This window comes from Emydura macquarii, unplaced genomic scaffold (assembly GCF_026122565.2).
Source record: "Emydura macquarii macquarii isolate MOO-44397 ecotype Brisbane River unplaced genomic scaffold, CSIRO-AGI_Emac_v2 contig_3305, whole genome shotgun sequence".
Taxonomy (NCBI): Eukaryota; Metazoa; Chordata; order Testudines; family Chelidae; genus Emydura; species Emydura macquarii.
The window spans coordinates 2,930,517-2,949,712 of NW_027133442.1; the positions used below are offsets into that span (position 1 = coordinate 2,930,517).

The 19,196-nt window shown below is 46.1% G+C and overlaps 1 protein-coding gene across 1 annotated transcript in view; it reads right to left on the minus strand.

The window, feature by feature from the left end:
- Positions 1-19,196, minus strand: part of TTBK1 (tau tubulin kinase 1) — a 158,655-nt gene that overhangs the window by 46,628 nt on the left and 92,831 nt on the right. Inside the window, exons 7-11 of the mRNA XM_067532893.1 lie at positions 13,190-13,255; positions 10,239-10,331; positions 8,115-8,240; positions 3,051-3,205; positions 1,319-1,538 (exon numbers count right to left, since the gene is read on the minus strand). Coding sequence (XP_067388994.1) covers positions 1,319-1,538; positions 3,051-3,205; positions 8,115-8,240; positions 10,239-10,331; positions 13,190-13,255 — 660 coding nt within the window. The remainder of the gene's footprint in view (positions 1-1,318; positions 1,539-3,050; positions 3,206-8,114; positions 8,241-10,238; positions 10,332-13,189; positions 13,256-19,196) is intronic.

Sequence of the window (19,196 nt, forward strand, 5' to 3'; positions counted from 1 at the left end):
TTACCATTGATTCCTGTCAGAGTCATGAAGAAGATGATATGAGTTTAAATCCATAAAGACCTAAAGGATGGCAATATAATCAATGTCAATCCACATGCTTTCATGGAAAATAGGATGTGTCAAATGAACTGGATATCATTCTTTGACAAGATCACAAGTCTGGTTGATAAAGATAACCACGTTGACATTGTATACTTGGACTTAGTACCACATGTCACGCCGATTAAAAAATTAGCATGGCACTAAAATTAGTATGGCACATATTAAATGGGTTACAAACTGGCTGACAGATCTCTAACCTAACTGTTAATGTGGAATCATCATCCAATTAGGATGTATCTAGTGGGGTCCTGCGTGAACTGCTGCTTGGTCCAAAAATATCTGATATTTTTATCAATGGTCTGGAAGAAAATATAAAAGCCTTGATGATAAATAGATGACAAAAGGTAGGTGGGTTGATAAATAATGATAGGAACTGGTTGCTGACACAGAGTGATCCGGACCACTTGGTGAGATGGAAGTAATCAAGTAATAAGTGTTTTTAAACAGCAAAATTCAAGGTCATTCATCTAGAAGCAATGAATGCAGGTCATGTTTACTGGACGGGGGCTCTGTCTGGGAAAGCAATGATTAAAGGGCTTCTGGATCCTGGTGGAAACCAAGTGAACATGAGCTCCCAGTGCAGTGCTGTGGCAAAAGGGTAAAATGATCCCTGGATGTATAAACGGGGAATATTAAGTGGGAGTAGGAAGGTGATATTACCTCTGTATAAGTCACTGGTGAGACCATTGCCAGATACTGTGCCCAGTTCTGGTTTCCACATTTCAAAAGGGATGCTGAAAAATTAGAAGTGAAATTCAGAGAAAAGCTACAAGGATGATTTGAGGTGTGGAAAACCTGCCTAGCATTGAGAGATTTATGGAGCTCAATCTATTTAGCTTATTCAAGAGAAGACGAAGAAGTGACTTGGATCTTGGTTTATAAGTACCTACGTGGGAAGATTTCTCATGTTAGAGCAGCTACCCAAGGGATGGGGCAAATCTTCCAAGCTTGGAGTCTTTACATGGACGTAGGAAGTATGTCTCAAAGACACACTTTAGTTCAACGACAAGTTTTTTGGCTAGATAGCATCACTCATGGAGCAAGGAGAAAAAATTCCCTGAGCGCAGTAGTCCGTGGGTGAGGTCCCCTGGCCTGTGCTATACAGGAGGTCAGACTAGATGGTCATGGTGATCCCTTCGGGCATTAAATCAACGGCTCTGCTAGGCCTGAGTGGGGCAGGCACATCTCACTGCTGAACAAGAGGAAAGTTCCTTACTTTGCCAATGCTGATCCTGAGTTTGTTGCGGTTCACGTCCGTCTCTTCCCAAACCTCAGTCTCGTTGAAGGCAATGTTTGGAGCCTGGCCCAGCCCTTCCACTGGCCGGCCTGGCAGCATGGGAGGAGCATTCTCTTGGTCGCTCAAGTGTTCACCCTGTAGAACGTCTTCAGTGTTCTCACGGAGCAAATCCCCAGGAACTGGAGTGATGTTAACCACCCTATGGGGGACAAGAAGACAGGACAACAACTATGATCACAGAGACCCTCAAACCTCCTGCACCACGGGCATCCACCCCCATGCCATGTGTAGAAGCTGCCAGGATGGCTGTGTCAGGGATCACAACCTTTTCCAGGCCAACACCACATGCCACAACAAGTTCATGGACCCTCTCCCCACTAGCCACAAGCAAAGGGAGGATGTTCTCAGATCTGTACATGATGCCTTGGGGTCACAACCCCCAGGCTGAAAACCCCTGCTTCAGAGAAGGTGTTGGACTCCCCAGAATGGACAATCAGGGAACATCCTGCTGGAGGGGAAGGGTCCACCCAGACTCGAGCCAATGGAGCTCCATAAACCTTGTAGAATGGAGCATGTGCTCATCATCCAGTTATGTCGGGGCTCTCAAAAGCACCTAAGCGACTTCAGAGAAAATCCCAGTGTCCTCCCATTGGGCTGTGCCATTCAGCCACTCAGAAGATTCTAAACGTCCCACTTATACATGTCTAATCATAGCAACTGTGAGACAGAAATGACTCAGGGTCCACCTATTCCAGTCTCCTGTCCTGGACAGGACTCACGACTGATGATCCAACAGGTGATGAAGGAATCCTGCAGAGGCAAACGTGGGTTTATCTACCACCACATTAGCTCTTAAACTGATCTCGAACAGGTAGAGATTGACTAACCCTGGAATACAAGATGTAACATCTCTGCTGGAATGCGTTAGCATCGCTATTAGAACACGAGATATCCTTGCTACCCATATAAATGTCCGATCCCTTTCATCGTCTGCAAACTCCAGGCCTCTGCGACTTCCTGTGATGAGGAGTGTGAGGCTCATCACACGTTCTGTGAAGAACCACTTCTTTCTATCACTCATGAATTTGCCACCTTTCAATTTCACTGACAGTCCCTTATCCTGATGTGGTGAGGCTGGGAGAAAAGAACAGCCCAGTCTCTCTTTTCTGAGCCCTTCATTGCTCTATAGACTGTTGTCACGGCCCCTCTGATTTGCCACCTCTCTAAAACAGGTGATCCAAATCGTTTCGATCTCCCGTTGTATGAGTTTTTCCAGGCCATTTTTAAATATCTAAGTAGCTCTTTGCCCCAACGTCAAGGACCCCATTGGAGAGAGCCAGATACCATGTAATGTGTATCAGCACACGGACCCCAACAAGCACCAGACACCAAGTAACATGCACCGGCACACTTGCTGCAACTAGCGCCTGCTGAATGGCTCCAGCCTGCTCCTGATATAATGGTTTAACCAGGGGAACGTTCCCAGTAGAACATACAGGTGACAACAACAAGGCAAATGCTTGGGATCCGGCTGCAATCCAGTGGTTTAGGCCCACAGTATTATACACACCTCGTCTCCACAGCCAAATGGAATGAATGCTTCTGTACCTAATCCTATTTTCCAGGGCAGTCAAGGCTTGTGTCCTTTCCAGTGACTCTCCCTTGGCAGAGCGCCTGCTGACAGCATGATAGGTGTGACCATAATACTCACCCAAACATAGCTGCTGTCTGCCTGGTGTTCTGCTGCGGTGGGGTGGACGTGCTTGTAGACAATAAAATGTCCGTTCCAGCTTTCTCCCAGTCGAAGGCCTCATTCTCAGTAATGCCTCTTTCCTTCATGCTGTTCTCAAACACTGACATGATCAGCTAAATGAATAAATGTAGCAACAAGGAGGGAGGTATCAGATGTGCGCCATAACAGCTGACAACAGCTTTAAAGAATGCCTGAAAACACTGAGCTTGTCCAAACTCACAATTTCCATTTAATGGGAATTTCTGACATTTTGAAATTTTAGTTCGGAATTTTAATTTTTAAAAAAATGTAATGAAATGGAAATTCTGAAATAATTCAGTTTTGAAAATTTAATTTCAGAAAAGTTTCAAAATTTCATTTCAAACAAATTTTATTTTATATTTTTACATAATTTCATGACATGTCAGTAGTAGTGCCTGTGACATCACATCATAACGTAACAGAATAGTCAGAATATACTATTTTATTTTTGTTTCATTTCAGTTTATTTTTAAAAAGCATTAAGGGCAGCTGCTACTTAGTACACATTGAAACCTCTTATTTTCTAATCTAGATCCAAGAGTCTCCTGTTTGTGTTGTAATGAAACAATTTGACACTGACAGATTGATCTAGAAAATGAGATAAACACTGAGTGTGCTAGTTTTCACTGCAACTGTTTTCAATCTCCAAGGTAACCAGGTGTTACCCTGGAATCAATTCTCTGGGAGATTGAGAACAGTTGCTCCTCTTCTTTTCTTGCTGGAAGTATCAAAAATAGAACAGAATACTCTGACTATAGTATGACTAACTTATAAGATTAAATGTTATTGGGAAACATGTATAATACGGCACGCCATGTCTTATTATGCATTACGACTATATGGCATGAGACAATGTAAAATACTAGTAGTAGTATAAAAGTGCAAGATGTGACACAAAATACATTTCAAATTGAAATTTTTGGTTTTGAAACGAAATTTCAAACATTTTCCTAAACAAAACTTTTGGAAACTAATTTTTCTTATTTGTCTCTCTCTCTCTCTCTCTCTCTCTCTCACACACACACACACGCACGCACGCACGCACACGCGCGCGCAGAGGAAATTATTTCATTAAGAATTCTGCATTTGCCAAACATTTTCTGACAGAAAACTTTTGATGAAAATCTGACCAGCTCCAATTGGTATCTTCCTTTCACGTATCACAGGGCTTCACATAGCTGCACCATAGCTAAGGTTGTATCAGCCCGTCCCGTGAAAGTTGAATTTTCAGCCTGTTCTAAAAGCCACGTACTCACTCAGATCAGCCTGGAAAACGGAGTGCCCAGTTACAGCCCCAGGTAGATTTTTATGGGGCACATTTGGGGTCATTTGGTAAAGTGTTTCATGAGACACAGCACTGCAAAAAATGATCTCTTTTTACAACTTGTAACTTTTCATAATGCTTTTTTGAAAGGAGATGGGGGAAATAATGGCTAGGAGCCACATAAAATTGATATCGTGGGGATGCCCCAGCTGAGATCTAGTGTCTAGCACCAAGAACCAGCTCCAGAACTTGATAGTTCAAAGTGACTGGAGTTTGTTGGTTCTCTGGAGTGGCACGCCAGGCTGGTGAGAGCAATGCATGGAACACCAGCCCAGAGGGAGAGGCTTTCCACACAAACTATCCAGTCACCTAGGGAAAGGTGACCTGGCCTAGGAGCTAGACAGAGCTGATGAGAGCTTGTCTCCTCTTCTGCTGACTGGCGTTATATATTAACCAAGACATCCCCACCCTCCAGGGGAAAAAATCCCTCTTTCTCAGCAAAGGTAACTGAGAAGTTGCTCACATAGAAAAGAAAACGTCCCTGCTGGCAGAGCTGAGACTAGACCCCAGGTCTCCCACCCAGCAGCCCAGGACTCAGTCACTCAGCCGCCTGGCCTTTGGAAGTAAAGGGGCTGAATGCATGTGTTTGGCTCTGCTGCCCACAGCCTGAGAGAGACAACGCTGAGTTGCCCTAGCAAGGAGTCACCTGTGATGGCAGCTTAGTGCAGGGAGTGAGACAGTAGCTGCAGGAGAGTGAAGGTTGGGTCTTTGTAAGGCAATGAATGGAGGCCTGGACACCAGGGCTTTGGGCTGGGCTCTGCCACAGCCTGCCCACATAGTGCTGGGTAAGTCAATTATGCCAGAGTTGGCGTGGGGAGCCCTGCCCGTCAGAGCACTGGGAGGAAGGATGGACTACAATCCAGACGCTGGATGAGGACTCGGGAGATGGGGTTCAACCCTGGGGTCTGCCGGCGCCTTCCTGCATGCCCTTGGCCAAGTCACTTCATCTCAGTGGGATGCAGCACCCAAATCCACTGGCTGGTTTGCCTCCTCCTGGGGCCTGAGCAACCCAGACTGGCTTGTGTGGAGACAGGAGCCAGTCTGGGCTGGTTTGGTGCTGAGGCACCTCCTAAGACTCTGTCAAGATCCCCTGTGTGCAATGCCCCTGCGCCAGGTGAGAGGCTGTGGGGGCAGATCTGGGGCACACCCAGAGCAGCCTGGGCCCGGTGCTGGGTCTGGGGGAGTGCACTGCTAGATGGTCTCTTGCTTCTGACGAGACGGGACCTCAAAGAGCCCTTGCGTCTCCAGGCCTCCTAGTGATGCGGTTCTGGCGAGAACGCAGTTTTGCAGCCTCTCTAATCCACAGTCAGAGGGTTCAGGCTCTGTCCTTCCTCCTCACACGCCTCTCCAGCAATGCCCTTCATCCCCGCTGGAGGTTCACAGCTACCAGCCAGAGCAGACCCGTTGCTGTGCTCCCTGAGTTCTACCCCGATGGGGGAGCACTGGGCAGGAGAAAGGGCGGCCCCTTTACCCTTCCTCTGCACAACGCAACCAAACCCCCTTAACTCTGCCCCTGTGGGGATAGCAATAGGAACTGGACACATCACAGCACCATCTCTACCCAGAGCTGCTGCCCTCTCTGTGCCCAGTACAGCTCCCACTCCGCACCCCATCCACGCAGCCCACCACCCCCTCGCTTGCTGCTGCTTGGAGGAGAGCCCCCAGCGTAACAAGGCTGAGGGAGGGGTAAGGTCCTGCCAGCCCCCCAGGGGACACTTGAGGGTAGGGACCGAAGAGGCAGAGCCAAGGTGGTGGAGTGGGAAGTCACCTTAACTCAGCATTTCCTGGTTTTGCACCATTGTACTTTAGGGACTCAGCATTCCCATCTCTGGAAGGGAGGGCAGCACCGAACATCCACTGCCTTCACTCCCTGCTACCAAGCCTTACTGCATATGAATTAACCTTACATGGAGAGGCAGGGAGAGGAGCTCCTACCAAGACCTTTCTGAGACAAGCCAGCAGGTCCGAGAGGGCATGGGGCTGAAGTGCCGTGTTAGCAATATTCCACCACAGAACAGAGCACTCTTTGGGACTGAAGGCAGCGTGCAGGCGGGCAGCACGGACGCAAGTCTGGTACCTCAGTGGGCACTTCGGTGGTAAGTGCATTGTAAATATGGAAGGGGATGTATGTAGGAAGCATCAGGAACGGCCATACTGAGGAGCTGGACAGGTGCCAGGTCACGGAGAGTGGAGTTAGAAAGGATCTCTTGGGCCTACCAATCCATGCACCTGCATCAGTCACTTAGGAAACCTTCGTAGCTCCCTGGGGCATCTCCACCACTTCTGTGTAGCTTTGCCAAGGAGACTCGAACCACCTCTCCCACAGTTGGACACTTGAGTTGTGTCCTGCCTTCATCTCCTATAACTCTGTCATGGTTATGCTCTAACTAAGCACGTGTTATTCATGCAGCATTTGACTTTTCAATGGCTCTTGGTCAGATTTTCCTGTTCCGTCACTGCTTCTCCTCGCTTTCTTTCCCCTGTTTTTTTCTGATGTAAATGTAGCTGCGATGGACTCATATAATTGGAGGCTTAGTACTAGCTGTGCCACGAAGCAGCTCATGGTTTTCAAGCAGCTATAATCATAAGCTCTGTGGAAATCTTCAAACCATTTCAGGTCAGCAGGACCTTCTCATTGCTACATTATTTCTGACTGACAAATCTCTTATCAAAGGGTGTCTCCTGCACCCTGCCACTATCTGGGAAACTTCAACAACATGGGCAAGTTGCACCAGTTTAACCTGAATTTAAACTGATTTAGTTTAAATTGGTGCAAACCCCTGTGTGGCTGCTTTGATTTTTGTAAACAAGTGGCTTTTTCTGGTTTAGATTAAACTGGTTGGGAACAGGATTAAACTAAACTGAGGGGTTTGGATTGGTTTAACTAAACAAGCTTAAAAAGCCATTTAAATTAAACTGGTGCAACTTTCCCCTGTAGACAAGGCCTAAGTGACAGATTAGTTTTTCCTTCTCTTTCTAAAAATAGTGCCAAGAATAGAAAATCAATGTTCGAGAGAAAGCATCAGACACTGTTTCCCAAGGCTGTCCCTGTCCCCACTGACTGCCTAAAACTTCTTAAAAGCTAGAAAAAGAAAGCATGCAAGTTTTTAACCTTGATTTGATTCTACATCCCTAAAGCCTGGAGTTCAGATCTCCTGCAGACCAAACACGCGCACAACAATATCCTGCAGGACAGAGCAGTGCGGCTCATTCTGCATGCAGGGCCCATGGGACCCAGAAAGAAGACATGTATGACCAGAGTACTAGCAGCAGAGATGTTAACGTGCTTAGCTCAGACACATCTCCTTGAGGAGCATAATCTGGATTTTCCAAGACGGTGATTTCAAGGGTGATTATGCACCTTATGGCCTGGCCCTTTGGCCCCTGCCTGTAACTGCACCATATAGGATGGATATTTTAATTGCCTCTAAAAGACTGCTGACCAATTTCAAACAGCTCTCATGCCACCAAGGTACATGGCCATGGGTCTGTCTGCCTCAGAGGTTGGGGCCTTTTGTTTGATGGAGTGGGGGTACAGAGGAAAGAATTTGGATGTGCCAAACCACCCTATGACTCTCCCTCTCTCCTGCTTCGCAGGAATGTCCTCTCAACCTATGAAATCAAAGCAGCACTCCCTCTGGACATGTGCTAGACCGGCAGCAAGGACGGTCTCTCACCTGATAATCGGGCTTGGTGAAGTAGTCCAGGTTCGCGATGTGATCCAGGAAGAGGTGGAACTCGGATGGCATGTGTTTTAGCAGCATTCTGTGTTCGTACTTTTCTTTGATCATGCCAACTTGCTCCTGTATAAAGGAAAATACACCAGATTCCACCACCTCTCTCCTTGCCGCACATTCCTAACTCCTCAGCCTTAGTGCTTCTGCAGTGGGCAGCACAGACCCTTCAGGGGTCCTCAGAGCCTTGGTTACATACGCTCCCTAGCAAAGTGAGGTTGATCTGCTCATGCAGGGAAGTTTGGACCCAGAGACTCCTTGCAGGAGCTGCCCCTTCAGTGGATACTCCCGGAAGTAGGAGCGGCTGCGCTCTGGCTCCTCCAGGAACACCTGGATGGTCTACTCCACTCCTGTGGACTCGATCTGACTCGCCAGCCAACGCTCCCATATAGCACTTCCTGGGAAGCTGGCTGGCAGGAATGAACCATTCAGCTCATCACCAAAAGACAGAAATGCTCACACTCTTAATAGGCCAGCAGACTTGTTCGCTGTCAGGGCTGAGGTGTTTGGTGATGGTAGACAAGGACTGATCTGGAGGATGGTGTGGATTGCACCCTCAGTAAGTTTGCAGATGACACTAAGCTGGGGGGAGTGATAGATACGCTGGAGGGTAGGGATAGGATACAGAGTGACCTAGACAAATTGGAGGATTGGGCCAAAAGAAATCGGATCAGGTTCAACAAGAACAAGTGCAGAGTCCTGCACTTAGGATGGAAGAATCCCATGCACAGCTACAGACTGGGAGCCGACGGGCTAGGCAGCAGTTGTGCAGAAAAGGACCTGGGGGTTACAGTGGACAAGAAGCTAGATATGAGTCAACATGTGCCCATATTGCCAAAAAGGCTAATGGCATATTGGGCTGCATTAGTAGGAGCATTGCCAGCAGATCGATGGAAGTGATTATTCCCCTCTATTTGGCATCGATGAGGCCACATTTGCAGTATTGTGTCCAGTTTCGGGCCCCCCACTACAGGAAGGATTTGGACAAATTGGAGAGAGTCCAGCCGAGGGCAACAAAATGATTAAGGGGCTGGAGCACAAGACTTATGAGGAAAGGCTGAGGGAATTAGGCTTGTTTAGTCTGCAGAAGAGACAAATGAGGGGGAATTTGATAGCAACCTTCAACTACCTGAAAGGAGGCTCCAGGGAGGATGGAACTAGGCTGTTCTCAGTGGTAACAGATGACAGAACAAGGAGCAATGGTCTCAAGTTGCAGTGGGGGAGGTCTAGGTTGGATATTAGGAAAAACTTTTTCATGAGGAGGGTGGTAAGGTACTAGAATGGGTTACCTAGGGAGGTGGTGGAATCTCCATCCATAGAGGTTTTTAAGGTGTGGCTTGACAAAGCCCTGGATGAGATGATTTAGTTGGGGTTGGTCCTGCTTTGAGCAGGGGGTTGGAGTAAATGACCTCCTGAGGTCCCTTCCAACCTTGATTTTCTATGATTCTATAACTGGGATGGCACCATTCATTTCAAGCTCTGGAGAAATCCAGGTGAGATGCACTGAATTTTAGGCCACGCTATAGACTGAGAAAATCATGGAATCACAGGGTTAGAAGGGATCGTAAGGGTGAGAAAGGGAATCAGAGCGGGGAGGTGTGTTTGTGAGTGCACTAACATACAGCATGTCAATATTAAGCCAAAATCCTACATGACAGCGCCCATGTTACAAGCAAGCTTTTGCTCTAGGGAAGCAGCAGGAAGAGCTGTGGGAGTACACTGCCTGATTTACCATTTAACAGCCTTTGTTTTGAAAGCTATTTAAGAGTATTCCAAGAACTGCTGCAGCGAGGTTGTGTGTGTATTAAATGTAAATGTTAGTTTACTAAGCAGCTGTGGCTCGTGCACTCTCTTGGAGACAAATGGAAATCTTTTCCTGACACCTACATCCAAGGCCTTAAAGCAACAGCCCCGGGGCTTTACTCTGTGCAATGTTTTCTGAAAAGCCCTGGAAAACAGACTCAGGTCTATGCTTCAATAAGTTATGCTGAGGCGCAGGAAAGGGGAGTGGAACTATACGGAGTTTACCCCCGTCACCCATTATTCCTCAATCACCATATTTCCTACCTTATCTTTGATCTTGCGCCATGGAAGTTGACCAACCGCAAACTCCACTAACATGTAAAAGAGGGACCACAGGTCATCATGTCGACCCATCTCCTGGAGAAAATGAAGACAAAGTAAAGCAAAAAATAGGCTGCAAGCCCTAAAAGCCAAAGGGAATCTTTCCTGCTGAGTGGGATCTGGGTATGTGTTCTGATGTGCAGAGCCACCTCTGCATGGCAGGTGAGTAAATAACCCCTTGGGAATGTGTCACTTACATTCTCAAGACGCTTCAGAAACTAGGTTAAATATTATTCAGGTTGTACAATCAAGCACTCACACCTCAGGAAATAAGGCTGTCCATGCAACCTTAACTTGCACCCTTTGTGCAAATGCACTGAGGGGGGAGACTGTAATTACATGATCACTGTTTTTTCCACAGGACCCTGCCTCATTCAGTGCACAGAATGGATGATGCCATTGCATGGGTAGCTGTTCAATACTTCTTTTTATCCCCATCCTTCAGCGTGTGGGTCCCACCCTTATTCATGCCACACTATTCACACCTTGCTCTGAATGCATTGGGCTTTTCTGTGACACTCATTACTACAGTAACTGAGCTCTTCACCAATGTTTAAAGCATTTATCCTCACATATCCCTGGAGGCGAGGGGGCATTATCCTCATTTTACAGATGGGGAACTAAGGCATAGAGGTCAAAACCAAAATTGTCAAATACGTCCATTAATTTTGGGTGCCCAATATGACATGCCTAGGGCTGATCTGTCAGAGCATTTAGCTGGAATATATAAAGTACTATGTAATGCACTACTCCCAGTGACTTCTGCTGCAGCTGGGAGTGCTCAGCACTTGGGCAAATCTGACCCTACGTGTGTACCCAGAAAATGGGGATCGAGCCCAGTGTGACATTGAGCTTCTTCATTCACCATGCACTTTCCAACTTTTACAACTAGTGGGGCAGTGGTCTGACAGACAACAGCCTCCTTGACTACACAGCCTTAATTCACCCCAGAGCAACATCCATCCTGTGAGCAAGTCATCCTGACCGAGGCCAGATTTAGACAGATCTGCACAGGGATGGCAAAGGGCACATCCCTGACAACATGGAGACACCCGCTCTGCCAAATTTCAAGTCCCTGCTCCAAAGGATTGGGGTGCTAGAGTTTCTCATTGAAATGGTTGTAAGAATTTTTTCATACTGGCCAAGTGACATATTTTCCCCTACTCTTGTTCTCAGAAACAGCTGAACTGGTTTGGCTAAAACTTTCCAAAAAGTTCAGACTGGGGCAGACATGGTAAATTTCAGTCCAAACAGTTAAAGTCTGGCAAAGGCACAAACAACTGGAAACAGTCTTACAACAGAATGTGTGTCAGGCAAACTTAGCTACAGACAGCATTGCCAGCTCAAGCTATAATAAGCATTGAGAGGAGAATTCCCTAGAGGATAACTATAATTGATGGGAATCAATAATCCGTGTTTCACGGGAACTCGGTGTTAACCATTAAGGGAACCTGACTGTCTAAAGAAATCGTGACCCACTGCTTTCAGCATCGGGGCTGACAATGGCCACAATTAGAAGCATGTCTCATTACGTACAATATAAACTAGCAGTGGATGTAGAAATAAAGCTCTGGAGAGAAGCATGGTCTAACGCAGTAGTTCCCAAACTGTGGGCTCTGGACCATCAACCATCTGCAGAGCACTTGCTGGTGACCTGCAGAACATGATGCCCCTTGCTGGCCTAGAAGCCCGATTACTGATTCCATTTCTGACATGGGCTCCCTTTGTGACTTTGAGCTGGCCACTTCATCTCTCTGTGTCAGCATCCCCGTTTGTAAGAGGGGATAATACTGAGCTGCCTATTTCCAGGGAGAATCGTTGGGGTTAATTCGCTGTCTGGAAAGCACAGTGAAGATTAAAAGTGCAGTACCAGTGTCTTATCACTTACAATAATTACACATTTGCATTTCTGAATCTCTTCCCACAAGCCACATCACCTGGGATGTTACAAGTCTGGAGGGATGGATGAGATTGGGCAGAGGGGAGCAAAGTACCGGAGATCATTAAACATTAGTTCCATAGTTCATGCATCAGAAGAACTTTATCATACACACAGTAAACACTGCTTAAACATTAAAAAGACTGTCTGGATGAAAGGGGGAAGACCAGACATCTGGGGAAACTGGGACAAAACAGGCCAAATATTTTGCTGAAGTAACATCCCTTTTCAGTGGAAAAAAAAATCTAGGATTCGTTCTGAGTTACAGGCTGCTGGAAGCCACTGACTTCCCATGGCCAGCATGCTGCCAGGTGCCTGGGTCAGTGCATCCAGGGCTGGGGTGCACAGGAGTTGCACAGGGATATGGCTTTCAGTTTCTCTTGGACTTTATATTTTATTTTTTCTTAATAGCAGCAGCAAATGTGTTAATTGCCAAATATTAGGACAGTTGACTAGAGAAAAGCCAATGACTAGCTCACATGTTTACATTTACAATCAATAGCCTTCCACCTCCATTGGAGTTATTTGACACATCAATTTGCTTTAGGCAACAAGCCAGAACTTACACCAGGCGACCCCTCCCACAGCTAAAGAGTGCAGGACTTACTCTATGTCTACACAGCAACCAAAAACGTGAGCACTGAGTCTCAGAACCGAGGTCAATTGACTCAGGTTTGCGCTGCAGAGCTAAAATTTGCAGTGCAGATGTTCAGGCTCAGACTGGAGCCCAGGCTCTGGAAAACACCCCCCTCGCGGGGTTTCAAAGACTGCGCTCCAGCTCGCACCCAAATGTCTACACTGCAATGTTTAGCCTCGTAGCCCGAGCCCCAGTCAGCTGAACCTGGCCAGCCATGGCCATGCCGCTGGTCTTCTATTGCAGTGTAGACATAGCCTTCATGGTTGCAGGGGAGAAATGACCCTTCTCTTTTAACTCCTAAGAAATGGAGATACTCACTCGGTTTTTGTGTGCATTCACTGAAGCATAGCGGACCGTTCCCCGAAACCCAGCAACATTGCGAGGCTGATGAGAGACAACAAATAATCTCAGAAACAAAGCAGCGTGTTGTAGAAGCCAAATTGCAGCAAACTCCTAAAGACTTCCCAGCTGTACCCAGGGGCCATACAAACCTGAGAGCTGAAGATCTCTTCTTAACAGCCTTTCCTGTGATCGAGTGGCCACATAAACAGACTACTCGTGCCTTAGTTCTACCTTTCTTTGAAAAACTCCTTCTGCACTAAGGGGAGAGGTATTAGTAGCAGTAAAGATGTCAGCACTGCCCAGCTGGGACCTTCCTGACCAAATTTCAGCTTGGGCAGGAAGTGAGTTCAGGAGCCCAGAAGTAATTCTCTCTTTTAGTACAAAACTGAGTAGTGGGGCAGAGCGAGACAGCTAAACCCAACGCAGTGCCTGAGGGCCAGCACAGCGGTTTGCTATTCTGATTCTGCCGCTGGGTGGATGCAGGTGCTGATCCTGCCTGTTACCTCCCTGCAGGCAATTCAATCCCCCCCTTCTCTGCACACCCCTCCTGCAAACCTCCAACAGAGCCCACCCGATGCTACCTGCCTGCTGCACGATGCCTCCATCTCCTGGAGACAAACAGGCTTCCCTGTAACACTTGATGAGACAACACACTAAAGCATCCTGCACTGGCCCCTACATGATGGACTGCTCCGGGGCACCCATCGCCATGGTACCTGAAAGCCTAGACAAGAACATCCCAGTTTCCTACCTATTCCCCACCTCCCAAGGCAGGTGTAGTCAAAAACTCTCCCCTATTCTCTGAACATGCAGCAAACCCTTACCCACATGGAAGCTGCATGTTAAGAGTTAACAAGTGAAAAACCTTCTGACATCTATTTTCCCAGACTCCTCTAAGTCCCACCTTTGTTCTCCCTTTCTTTACTCTTACTCCTCAAATGCTTTCCCTGCCCAGGAGATGGATGCAGCTGTCTTGAGACCAAGCCAGCACTGCTACTTGCATCCATCACAGGGGGTTATTCCCACTGCTGACGGGGCTGAGAGCACTGCTTCCACAGATCTCCCAGCTGTGCACAACATCACCTGTGGAAAACGTGATTGTTCTGAATATATTCCATGTAAAATAATGAAATGGGGCAAGTGATTAGGTGGGAGCTTTTCATATGTAAAAAAAATAATGGGTAAGGGTGAGATTTTCAAAAATACTGGGCACTGAGTTAGTCCAAGGCCAGGGGAAGTTGACGATGACCTAAGTGGGCTCAGAGTTCAGACAAGGACAAGCACTTTTGAAAATCCCACCCTGAAAATTGCAGACAGGCCCAGGTGCTTAGAGATCAGAGCACTCAGCACCACAGTGCAAGGAGATGCCAGGTCAATTCCCGAGAGAGCAGTCAGCCCGGGAGGGTGGGGAGGGGAATCACTCAGTTGCATCCTTTGGGTGCTGACTGCTCTGAAGGGGATTCTATCCAGTCGTCCTGGCCAGAATGGATGGGGGCTAGCACTGCAGAGCTCTGAGGGTGGGGCTTAAAGCAGGGGAAGAATGTGAGAAGCCTCAGGGCTGAAGGGCAGGTAGGTAGAGTTCATGCATGTTTGTGTATCCTTTGACTGCCTCTCTCTGCTTGCGGTTTGTCCTCATAGACTATAAACCCTTCAGCAGAATGCAGGCATTTACCTTTGATTTAAATGATCTGATTGAAACCAGTGTTAGCAAATCTCAACCCGACTCCGAAATCTGAGCGAATGCAATTTCTGATTAAATTTAAAATGAACTGAATGACAAATGCTGGGTTTTTTCCAATGTCACTGATGGTAGGGTATCTTATCTGAATTTTACAAAACTGACATAGGCAAAAAAAACCCCAAAATATTGAAAATTATGGCACTGATTTTATGATCACTTAAGCACATGAGTAATTTTACACTCGTGAATAGTACCACTGACATGACTGGGTTTATTCCTATGTTTAAATTTATGCAGATGCATAAGTATTGGCAGGATCAGGGCCTGATTGTTTTTTTATACTAAAATGTTCTTAATGGCTCTTTAGATTTTTCTCACCACTAATTTACTTCAGTGTTGACACTGAGTATCTGCCTAGAGTTACATTATCAGAGTTCAAAACGGTGAACGTTTTTATACACGTAGTCTCACAAACAATGTGTTATTGACATATCCGTATTGAATTTATAATGCAGCATTTGAAACCATAACTAAAATCCATGATCAAAAGTCACAAATCCATTATGCCATTGAGTCCCCATTACTCAAATTCACTGAGGATGATTTCAAGGCTTTCAGAATTAAAATGCTTGAGAAGGAAACCAACATGGAATCCCCATCTGTTCCCTGAGGTTTGTAATCTTGGAGCACAGAAGCCCGAGAGATGAAAATACTCATTCAGCACCAGCAAAAGAAGCTGTAGCAAAACAATTGTGACGCTGCTTTCATGATCCATCTTTGTTCCTCCAAGAGCATTTACTTGAGACCTCCATCAGTGAGCAGCTGTTACATCTTTCAGTGTTTCACTGGAGAACATGACTTTCTGAAATGTAGATATGGCCTGTGGTTGAATTACTATTGATGAAATGCCATGACCAGCATAAACATCTTCTGCATATTCAAGAGCAAGTGTTGATTCCTAAATTTTGAGTGGAAGCTGGCACATGCGGGAATCTTTCATAAACAGGAAAGTGTCACGGTGTTAAAGCTGTGCTTTCATGCTTTAAAAGTCATAATGCTTTCAGTATATGAATTTTGCTGTCATCGAATTGCAGTTCAGCACAAGGTTCTTTCCCCCTCCTCCCCCCATCTTCTTCCATACTTCAACAGCTTCAGCCATAGCTCATGAATCTGTTCAGAATTGAGTTCCAATAATGCCGCTTTCAATATCTGGATCAATTCCTCAGCAAACCTCTTCAGGCCAATATTTGTTACTTTCTGGCAAACAGCGTCTCTATCCTGTCTCTGCTTGTCACAGGTTTTCATTAATTTGGGCCATTCTGAAACAAGCTCCTATGCAATCTGCAAATGCAGGTTCCACTTTTCTTCTTGAGGCATCGCAAATACATCGCCACCTCTGCGCTTGTCTTTGCAAAGTGGCTATTGTGAAAGAACTCATCAAACAGCCCTGCTCCTGCCATTGAATCCACATGGCTAACCCCTGAACCCTACAAAAGTCAACAGGGCTCTACACTGGTCCAGCCTCACGTATCACATCACAGGATAAGATTGGCCTTCAATAGCATGGTCCTTGCCATTCTTTTCTTCCAAGTCATCTAAAAGTAATTTTAGAATATGTGCAGAACAGCCAGACTTTACTCATTAAGGTCATCTTTTTCTTGCAAGACCCCCCTCCAATCTTAGCCTCGTTGACTGCATTGTCTATCCCAAAATCAGTCGCATGGCCCTTAATGTTCTCTCTCACATATTCTGATTGCACCACTAGCAATTGTGGTCAGATGTTTGGAAGAACATGAGTAACTGGAGATGACAAGCGTGTCACACACAAACAGCCTTTCCCTCAGCAGTTGCCGTCCCATACACAATAGGTTCGCTATGAATATCACACCTCCCATCCATATTCAGACACACACGCTCTCCAGACAGTTTCTGAAAACCCAAGATTTTCTCCTCTTGAAACACTTTATTCAGGAAGCGACTATCAAGGGCAAACTCTGCAGTAGGAGTACAGTCTAGACAAAGCATTTCAGTTTTCTTGACTTGTGTGTGGTCCAGGTATCAGAAGGTGGTGCTGTTTAGGCCATTTGTTTATAAATTTTGTGTTTTAGTTCTCACAACAAAAGACATAAACAAAGCCCTAGGACTCGGCTTTAAACAAAAAACAAAGAAGTGCATTTTTAAGTTTAAGATTTCTTTGTGGAAAAAATTCCATGTAAAATTGAAAAATTCTAACTGAAGACAAAAGTACAAAACATCTGCGTTAGCAATTTAAAACATCAAAGAAGAAGACAGTAAATTGTAAATAAAAATCTGATTTAAATTTTAAAACACTTTATTCATTTAGCAAACTTTCGGGTTTCTCTCCAGTCTGCGATCCTGGTCAAAGGATGCATCTTCCTCCATGTGTAGACATGCCTAGCACATCGGGAATAACCATCAGAGTACAAACAAGTCATACAGAGCACCCCAGAGAGATGGGAAGACTCAACCCCACCGAGAGGAAATGTACAGCATGTGATGTACGCTTTGTTTATAAGGAGTTTTACTTTTGGGGACTGTTAGATTCGCACCCTGTAGGGGAATGATCCTTGCTTCCCCTTCCAGTCTATTGGACAGGTGTTCATTGCTAAACATTTAGAACAGCCAAGTGGACTAGGTACATGTGGAATTCACTGACTCAGTGCTGAACACTTAAGCTGTATTGTCTTTAGCAGAGGTTAGAAGCCTCCTCAAAGTCCTTAGGCCTGGTAGAGCTTTTCCAGCCTCTTCACAACCTAAGAGAGTGCTAGCTAACTCCTTTCCAGCTCCTCTGGTGGCCCTGAGGAAGAGGTTAAGATCTGAGCCAAATCTGGGATCAATGAAGTCAAAACTGAAGATGGATGGTGTGGAAATGGCTTGCACCGAATACCCGCTGCCGAAGTACATTCAGTGGCAAGGCCCCAGGAATAAAACAGGGATGTAAGCTACAAACCCAGACAAAGGCCCCAGTCTAAACCCAGCATTGACGAGCTATGCTGGACACTCCTCAAATGTACATGCCTTCTTTAGGTAGTGGTCAGCTACGATTCTGCCAGGCACCCCAGGCGCAGAGATCTGGGAAGGCAATCTCATGGCAGGGAAATGAGGTTTTAATGTAGTGATTACAAGCCGGGCGGTGTCATCAGCTGGAAAAGGCAGGGCACGGTTTTATTTTAGGGAAAAATAATTAACAAAACTTGGAAGTGGGATCTCAGACTAGACAAACGACCTCTATGAAATGGTGACTTCTGTTCTCTTGTGAAAGAAGCTTTTTGCAGATATTACTAAATTCTGATTTGCCCTCCCCCCACATCAGACTAAACCAGGAGACCCTTTCTCCTCCAAAGTGTGTGCACAGGATGGAAATCCAGAAGGGATTTCCAGGGAAATGTGGCCAGGGCCCCTGGAGTACCTGGGTGTCCCACAGTTCTCTCCCGGTGCTTGGCAATAGGGCCTGGTTGTAAGGGCTTACTGGAAAAGGTGGAACAGGAAGCAAAGTGAAGTGAAGCTTAACTAAACAAATAAGTAAACAAACCACTTAAACAAAATAATCAGAACTTCCATTTTTGATCCGTGCGATAGGTAGGCTGCACTGGTGACATGGAGTGAGGGGCACTGATCTCCTTGTCTCTGCTGCCGTTGTGCTGAGGGCCCCATCAGAGAAACTCTGTCTGTCCCGTAAGCATTTAGTGATGCCCATTTTAAGGGACAATGTTATGTTCAACCCTTGACAACAGCAGCCTCTTTTATCCTCATATGGAGTTGGGAAGGAATGAATACAGAAAACCAGACTCAAAATGCAACAATACCCAGGATGAAAAACCCAGGGACCCAAGAGTGACAATTGGGTCCCCGAGACTGGAACCCCCAGAGAGCCCTTGAGGCCAAAACCCCAAGATCTTTGGGTCTCTGCATCAGATTAGGTGGATCTCACAATCCTGCTGGAAAACAGAAACATATAATGAAAAGAAAACAAAACTTAATCCTCAACTCCATAGAGAACAAAAGCACAAAACAAAATGAAACTCAGAAGCATGGTGATGGCTCACTCACAACTCATGGCAGAGATGGTTACGAGCAGCAGATGGGAAGCCAACGCATCAAACACAGCCTCAAAAGAAGAGCCCAAAAGAACTGTAAAACAGAGAGAAACCCAAAGAAAACCATGATAAAAAAAACACAAAAATGAAGAAAAATTAAACAGAAACAAATTAAAAGTCAAATCAATATTGCATCCCTCCCAATGCACGCATCTCTCCTCCTCACCTGCCACTCAGGCCTCAT